The sequence below is a fragment of the Populus nigra genome, chromosome 2 (assembly GCF_951802175.1).
Source record: "Populus nigra chromosome 2, ddPopNigr1.1, whole genome shotgun sequence".
NCBI classification, from domain to species: domain Eukaryota; kingdom Viridiplantae; phylum Streptophyta; class Magnoliopsida; order Malpighiales; family Salicaceae; genus Populus; species Populus nigra.
Window position 1 is genome coordinate 36,391,216 of NC_084853.1, and position 8,509 is coordinate 36,399,724.

The 8,509-nt window shown below is 35.5% G+C and overlaps 1 protein-coding gene across 2 annotated transcripts; it reads right to left on the reverse strand.

Annotated features, from left to right (window-relative positions):
• Positions 1 to 5,981: 5,981 nt before the first annotated feature.
• On the reverse strand, positions 5,982 to 7,983 carry LOC133683179 (probable glycosyltransferase At5g03795). Of its 2 annotated transcripts, XM_062106721.1 has the most exons (4): positions 7,464 to 7,983; positions 7,024 to 7,372; positions 6,525 to 6,810; positions 5,982 to 6,339 (listed from the first exon to the last, which is right to left on the reverse strand). In XM_062106721.1, exons 1-4 carry the CDS (start codon positions 7,967 to 7,969, stop codon positions 6,212 to 6,214), a joined length of 1,269 nt encoding a protein of 422 aa, XP_061962705.1. In that variant the 5' UTR covers positions 7,970 to 7,983; the 3' UTR covers positions 5,982 to 6,211. The 2 variants fall into 2 exon arrangements, with proteins under 2 accessions (XP_061962705.1, XP_061962704.1); XM_062106720.1 differs by having other exon boundaries at positions 5,982 to 6,810.
• Positions 7,984 to 8,509: the final 526 nt, after the last annotated feature.

Sequence of the window (8,509 nt, forward strand, 5' to 3'; positions counted from 1 at the left end):
ATTGATATGGTTCAACCAACTCACTAACTTTAAATACTTCATCTCGTACACTTGTGTCTTCATTCTCATCCTGAACAAGCTCGACACAACCCCTGAGTTTCGTTTTTAAAACGAACAACCAATCCACTCTTGATCGATTCTTTCTAAAGGAAGGGGTGTATGTGTAATAAACTTGTTGACATTGCTTTGCAAAAACAAAGACATCGTTTACGTTGCGAAGTCTAGCTTTTGAGTTGATTTCGACCAAACCATAATGTGGATCAACTCTGATTCCTCTGTCAGTCGTGTCATACCAATAACATTTAAATAAAAACACTCTATTCTGCTCGCTATGATATTACAGTTCAACGACCTCTTCTAATCTACCATAGTAGTCAACTTCTAACTCACTACTAGTCGTTCCCTTAACACAAACACCAATGTTGTATGTCTTTCTTCCATGCCCGCATTCTTCAGTATGAAACATATATCCATTAACAAAATACCTGTTATAGCACTTAACTTTTCTTTCAGGGCCTAGGCTTAGTGAAGACAATGACTTAGCAGCACTCCTTCCCATTTGATAAACCTTGTATGTAATATACATCAATGAACATTAAACAAGAATCTCGTAATGACATGCATATAGTAATTTTACAAGTCAGAATGAGTTTGTGATAGTAGGTACATGTGTTCTGAACCACGTGGCAAATTGTTCATCTTGTAATTGAAAGATTTGGGATTCGGTCAGCTGTGAGTTATTGGACAACAAATATTGTCGATGTTGCCTGCAAGTGATAATGAGTATATGATATTACAATATATAATAAATAGTATATTATTGACAAAGTTTAATTAGTATTACACATATATATACTTACTGAATAAAACGTCTCAGTTCATCACAGTTAAATAGAACATAATTGTGTGCTTGTTTGAACTCTATTTCTGACAAATATCTTTCTCTTATGGCATTGTTAGGTGTGGGTCATCCAAGATTAGAGAATATTGACAAGTTCCCACTAGAAGGCACTTCACCGCTATTATCATGTCGTGGAAAGCGATTGATTCTCGTTCTCAGATGAGGTTCGAAATAGTACGAGATAAATTTTGAGATCTCCTCAACAATATATGGGGAGATGCTCCATTGAGTCAAAAAAATGATAGAGGGAATATCATCTCAAGTTTGCATAGTCTCTCGATGATATTCGTTTCAAGCCTCTCAATGTGATCAACATGCAACTTGTTGGAACATATGTCTTTAAAAAAATGACTGATCTTTGTGAGTGCATCCCATATCCATTTTGGCAACAAATCACGAAAAGCTAATGGGATGAGTGTTTGCATAAACACGTGGCAGTCATGACTCTTCATTCCATACAATCTGTATTCCTCCATATTAACCAGCTTTGATATGTTCAAGGCATGTCTATCCAAAAAACACAGACTCTTAAGCCATTTATAGACTAGTAGTTGAGCGTTTTTCTCTAACACGAAGCTTGCTCTTGGTTTGTGACCCGTGACTCATCACAAACCAACTCCATATTTTTATAGTTATAGAACAAAGCTACATCCAATCTAGCCTTGATGTTGTCATTTGTCTTCCCCTTCACATCCATAACGGTGTTGAAAATGTTCTTAAACATGTTCTTTTCAATGTGCATGACGTCAAGGTTATGGTGGAGAAGATTGGTTTTCCAATAAGAAAGCTCTCAAAAGATACTTTGCTTTACCCAATTATCGGTCAACCAGGAAACTTCTGCTTACCTGAATGGAGACCAAACACAATGTCACCGTACTCTGATACAACATTATGCAATTCTTCACCAGAAAGACGCAGGGGTGCAACATCCTTTTCAACTCTGCCAATAAAGAAATCTTTTATCTTCTTTCTATACCTGTGATTATGTGGCAAGAAATGACGGTGACAATAAAAAAAAGAAGCTTTACCTTCGTTTGTTAGCATGAATGCCTTGTAGTTTTCCATTCAGTATGGACATGCTAGTTTCTCATGTGTGCTCCAACCAGAAAGCATTCCATAAGCTAGAAAATCATTAATAGTCCACATCAAAGTCGCCCTCATAAGGAAATTTTGTTTCCTCGATATATTAAAAGTCAAAGCTCCGAATGACCACAACTGCGCCAACTCATCAATCAACGGTTGAAGACAAACATCTATATTCCGGTTTGGGCTGCTCGGACCTGGAATGACCATAGATAAAAACATGAACTTCGGCCTTATACACATCCCCAATGGCAAGTTATAAATCGTCAGTATGACTGACCAACAAGAATAAAAAACAGCAAATGACTCGAATGGGTTGAATCCGTCTGTACATAACCCAAGACGCACATTCCTTGATTCAGCTAAAAAGTGAGGATGCATACTATTAAAGTGTTTCCATGCTTCACCGTTAGAAGGATGCACCATCACCCCATCAACTGCATGATGTGATTGGTGTCATGTCATGTGCTCAGCAGTCCTTGGTGACATGAATAACCTTTGCAGTCTAAGTGTGATTGGGAAGTATCTAAGTTTTTTATATGCCACAAGAGTCTTTCCTCTACCAGTTCTAAGTTTGTAATGGGAATGCTGTCATGCACTCGGTCAGCTCAGCATTTTCAAGGTAGTATAACATGTAGAAGTTAGGGCACATGTTAATTTTCTGATATCTTAAACCGAGGGGTTTCATCATAGACTTGGCAGCATAGAAGTTCTCTTCCAGCTTGTTCCCTTCAGGTAAAATGTTTTTTGCCCATTCGATAATATTGTTATAATCGGTCTCACTCAACCCGTGATTTGACTTGATGGTGAACACATGTGCTACGACCGATAATTTATTGTGGTTCGTGCAGCCATCCCTTAATGGTTCATCAAAATCTTTCAACAAATCAAAAAACTGAGTTGCATCTGCATTAGGTTCTTCTTCTACAATTGAACATTGACTGACATTACCTTGATTCATTCTCATTGCATCCATAACAATATTTCTGTAAGGATTAATGTTGTCATTTGCCGCTTCATGCACGTTGCTAGCACTAGAAGTTGACCTAACCACCCTTTCTCCCATTCTCCTCTTACTAACAAATACTTCTCCGTGTGCATACCAACATTGGTAATTCTGCATAAACCCTTTGTGTAAAAGATGCATCATTACAACATCTGGATGCAGATACTTTTTATTTTGACACTTCCTATATATATGGACACCAAATACCGCCTCCAATAAAATTTCTGTGAATAGATGTTGTAAAATTAATAAAACCTTGAACCCCGTTACAATAATCCATCTTTCGCAATTCATGGGGTGAATCTCGATACATCCATGAACGATCATTCATGACTTCTATCGAACCTCTATAAAATTATAATGACAACATGTATTAATTAACTATGTTAGGTAAATAAATTTGCAAAAATATTGGTGTACCTCGAGATTATCCAACAAACCAATTACAACTTCTCATAAATATGAAATATTCATTATCAATTATCAACGTCCATACAAATTAATTCATATAAATTTACAGAAATTACAACTCCGCAATACCATTAATAAAAATTAAAAGGGACCCGTTAAACAAGCTATTAATTATTTCAAAACAACACATGTAATTCGGTAATTCAATAAAATTTCAATAATTTACAAACAATTATAATTTTACAAAATCTAAAACAAACCATAACATGTAAAAAATTATACATTCATATACTACAAGTTTGTTTAAGAAATAACAATAAAACATGTACATATACTAAAAAAAACAATAAAATTGACATTTAAATGTTAAAATTTAAAAAGATAGAATTACTTACAAAAACTAATAAAATTCATCGGTAAATCAAAACACGGATGTTGTGACCACAAAACTTCAAGAAATATGACTTGTTGTGCTGAGAAGAGAGAGATTTTTTTTGGGGGGGCTGGTTGTTTGCAGTAGGCAATAGTTGGGACGGGGAAGAAGAAGGAGAAATAGGGGAGGAGAGGGTCGACAGAGTGGGTATGTATTAACTTTTGCCGACGGATTCACCGACGATATTATTTTGTCTGTGATTTCGTCGGCTATTCTGACTATAAACAAGGCACATCACTGTACGGAGATTTTGGTTTGAATCCTTCGATGATTTCATCGGCATTTTAAATGGTGAATCGATCACGTCAACATACAGAGCTGTCGTTTTGAATCCCTCGGTGATTCTGTTGGTAAAATCACCTATAAAAATCTCCACGTCAGTGAACCGCCTTTTTTAATTCTGAATATTTCATCCATCATTCCGTCAGCAAATACCGACCGAATGTGTCTGTTGCTATATACCGGTGAAATTGCAGACGAAAAAAACTCAGTAATTGTGACCTCAAATTACTGACAAAAGTATTCCCTCAGTAATGCCATTGGTATTAAGCGAATTTCTGGTAGTGTACCAACTTACATAGAGTAGAGGACGAAAGTAGAAATAGATAGTGTGGCCTATTTAAAGGCAATTATGTAAGATAATAACCCCTGATGGTGGGTGATTATACTATTGATTATAGTGTATTTGATATTAAAGTGTTTGTGTTTACACGAGAGTGCATATGTGTTCAAAAAATATTAATTTGATTTTTTAAGCTTAAATATGTGTTAAAGATCTCTTTCAAATGTAAATTGGAGTACAAAATAAAATTGTAATTAAAAATGAAATTGAGACCATAAAATAGTAAATGGATCCAAGTAACTCAAAGCTAGAAGTAAAGGGACCAAAAGTAAAGGGACCAAGTACGATACTCACCCATATGGTTAACTTATGACTGGTTGACTTCTAAAACACTGGGGCCATTTATTATGCAAGCGTTTAATATTCATAATAAACTTAACTAAACTTAGGTATACCCAAATTAATAGGCTTATTAAAATTGATTCGTCTATAGTCTCGTGTGGTGAATTAAACTTACTTGATAATTTCTCAAAATGAATTGGCTATAATTTTGCATTCTTCTAATAGGAACCAAAGAATCGATGTTTAAAAATTAGAGAACTAGGTTCATCATTTTTAAGTTAATTTTTTTTTAACTTTAAGCAAAACTTTCTAGTTATAGTTAATTTGTAATTATTCATCCTTTTTAGACTCAAATGAGGGAGAATGTGCTAATAAAAATTAGTGAGGGATAGGTTTGATGGGTCTAGGCTTAACAACCTTGTCCAACTCATCATAAATAGGTTCCACCACCCCCTATGCATAAACCACGAGGCATGGCCTATGAACCCATTTTCCTATAGTTTTATAAAATAGATATCTTATTCAAGTCTATCACACTCAGACAAGATTTCTCATATTGGTTTTAGGCACAATATTTACCTAGTGTCTAGTAGGACCGGAGGCTAGTAAAATATTTTGTAAGAAAGGCTTGTTGACCCAACTAGCTTTATCTCCTAAGTGACCTTATTGGCCAATCACCTCAATAGTTGGGCTAAAGATGCCTGTACCCAAACTTAAGACCATCACCACCTTTAATAGATCGAAGAGTCATGCCTTGAATCAACTGCTTGAATCCACTTTTACCTCCCAACTCTTTGTATGATTTGTATTTAGCTTTTAATACTAACTTCACCTTCTCACCATAACTAGGCTTATATTCATGCCTAAAACCTGACCCACATAACTATATTATTTCATTTAATTTTTTATCTTAATATTATCCCCAACTACTTATTAAAGTTATTATGTATAAATATGATCCTTTCATCAAATATAGTTGGTGATATTCTTTGACTATTGTTGATGAATAGACCAAATGATAAAAAAAAAAAAAGGAGTTGGGCTGATATTAGGATAAAAAATAGTAAAAAATACCAAACTGAGATCAAATTAAAAATACAAGAATCAAATACACTATTTACCCTCTATCCTAATTCTATTTGCATTTGTCATTCTCTATTTGATGGGGATTTTAGTTTGACATGTCGAAGTTAATCCCTAAAATTCAATTCATCCAGAATTCAAGTTAATTGCTCATTCATCATAAATTATAAAAATTACTTTTCTTATTCAAAAATTTCGGAAGCTTATCAATTAGCTGCAAGTATACATTGCAAAAAAAAAATAATAATAACTTTTCCTAGAAAGAAAAGGATTAATTAATTGATTCTAAGTCTACTTAAAGAGATCCTCTTTCTTTTTTTAAATATTTAATCATGAATTCGAATGTTCAACCTCCGAAGCCAAATAGAGTGGATAGTCATGTGAAACACATCAAATCTCTTGGGAAGTCCATTCACAACAAAATGCCTTTGCACCTGCTTCACTCTCCTTTGCATTCTCAAATATTGTCTTTGAGATATCCCCATTAATATGTCTTTGATTTTTGGAATGTCTTTCACCTGCACTTGTATAGAAAATGCCTTCCAATTAAGCACATCACTGAATGGCGGTACATAACCATCGGAAATCAACACAGGAACACATTCTGCATAAATAGCTTCCACAATCCTTGGGCTAGCCACTTCATACCCGCTAGGGCATAAGCAAAACCTGCTGTTTTTTAACATGGAGTCATACGACATACCATTTCGAAGGTGGTCGTGGACTTGCACATCTTGGTCTTTATCTTTCCATTGCTCAAGAAGAAGACGCCTAATGTGCCCATGAAGACGGCCAGCGAAGAATGCAAGAATTGATCGCCGAGATGGGGAGGGACCACCGACAAGCCCTGTGATTTCTCCTGTTCTTAGATGGATTTCTGGAAATGAGGCATCCTTTTTAGGGTTGAATCCTTCAGAAGTATTTGCATTACATAAAACTCTGATGGAATTGCTAAACAGATGGGGGACGTAAGAAGAAGTACGTGGTCCCTGTAAACAAAAAGACAATTAATCGATGAAAAAGGCATGATATGCTTTACAGCTCAAAGAAAGTAGGAATATTCCAGTTTTGGCCTAAAAGAAAATGAAAAGAGTATTCAATGATCAATCATTCCCATAATATCTTATAAATCAAGCCATTAACTTGGATTTTTACTGTAGCTTGTGGGGTGAGAAGGGTACTTGAAAGAAGAGATCGCTTACCCAGTCATGGCAAGAGAGAATGAAATGATCTGCACCAAGGCTTCGATTCCAAAAGGGATATTTATCAGCAATGACGTTGATGTAGTCTACAACAGTATTCCCAATGGCATCAATCTCATGGGATCCTGGCACGTATAGGTACTGAACCAACATGACCACACTAAATGGCAGAAAATAAACAAGAGCCTCGTCAGGGTCTGTAGTTGTAAATGATTTTCCCTTCTCCAATTCATGAATGAACCTCCCTTCTGAGGAATATATACTCTTGCATGGACCGTCGTGAAACAAGGGAGGATCACCTTCTTTGTAAATGTATATTTTGAACAGCTTCTCCATCTCCAAGTAACTCCTAAAACCAATTCAAAATATTGTCAGGCTTAGATTAATTACCAAGAAATTAAGAGAAGGAAGTCGGAAATGAATTCATTCTATATTTATACCGATGAAAAGCATTCGCATTCCTATATATTGGACCTTTGGGCACATAGTCTGGATCCTCGTAGATTGATGTTAAGTTCCGAACTCGAGCAGCTTCTCTTATGGAAGACCTGATTTTAGCCAAATTTGCTTCCATTTTCTCTAACTTGCTGTGTTTCTTAACAACTCCTCTGGCAACAGCACCTTCATCATTAGATTCTCTAAGACTCGACGTGGCTTGATCATCTGGATAAAGGGAATTTAAAGTGGAAGTATTATAACTTACAACAGAGGCTTCAGGTTGTGCAAAAGAAGCAAAGGTATAGGAGTTATCAAAGAAACCAACTCTCCATGTCAATGGAGAAGGCATGGAATATGTAGACCAAGAAGAGGTCTTAAGACAGCTTGTAAAAATGAATACTGATATCACAATCAAAGGTAAAACAACCAACAGGACCAAAAAAGGAGAAGACCCCAGCGATAGTGATGATGATGAGAAAAGTGACTTGCTATTAGGATATCTCCTCATGATCTGATCTCTCATCAAAAACTTTTCAGTATGGCTTTCTTCTCAATTTCAACGCTACTTGTAGTAGTACATGGCTCGAATATTCATTACTTGACTTGTAGATGTAGTTATTCCTTGCTGCACATCAACACTATTCTATAACCATATATAACTACTGAATCAGTATTGCTATCAACAAAAAGGGGCAGTTTCGGTGCGGCTATAGTAGCTTTTCAAAAGCACTTTGGCCATGGATTCGACCTTCAAGTTCACGTCTTCTTCTTAATTCGACCTGGCTTGCTCTACCTCCAAGTTTGGCCCTTGAACAATATACACAAGAAAGGATATCTCTTAATTAATTACGAAATGTGATCAAACATCACAAGATTTTACGGATAGAGATTTATAGTTAGCAACCCGGAAATATATATTTTATAGATTATCATTTTATCTTTTCTGCTGCCTGATATATAATTGCATGCAGACCACATGGAAAGAACTTAACATGGTTTGAAACCAATTATAAAGTAAAACAATTTTGAGTTAAATATAATAGAGTTT

Bases quoted from the DNA above. Each gene is read 5' to 3' on its own strand.
- LOC133683179 (XM_062106720.1), bottom strand. From the start codon at position 7,969: ATGAGGAGATATCCTAATAGCAAGTCACTTTTCTCATCATCATCACTA. The intron at 7,373-7,463 runs GTATAAATATAG...AATTGGTTTTAG, and splicing joins AATGCGAATGCTTTTCATCG to GAGTTACTTGGAGATGGAGA. The intron at 6,811-7,023 runs GTAAGCGATCTC...TTTTGTTTACAG, and splicing joins TTCTCTCTTGCCATGACTGG to GGACCACGTACTTCTTCTTA.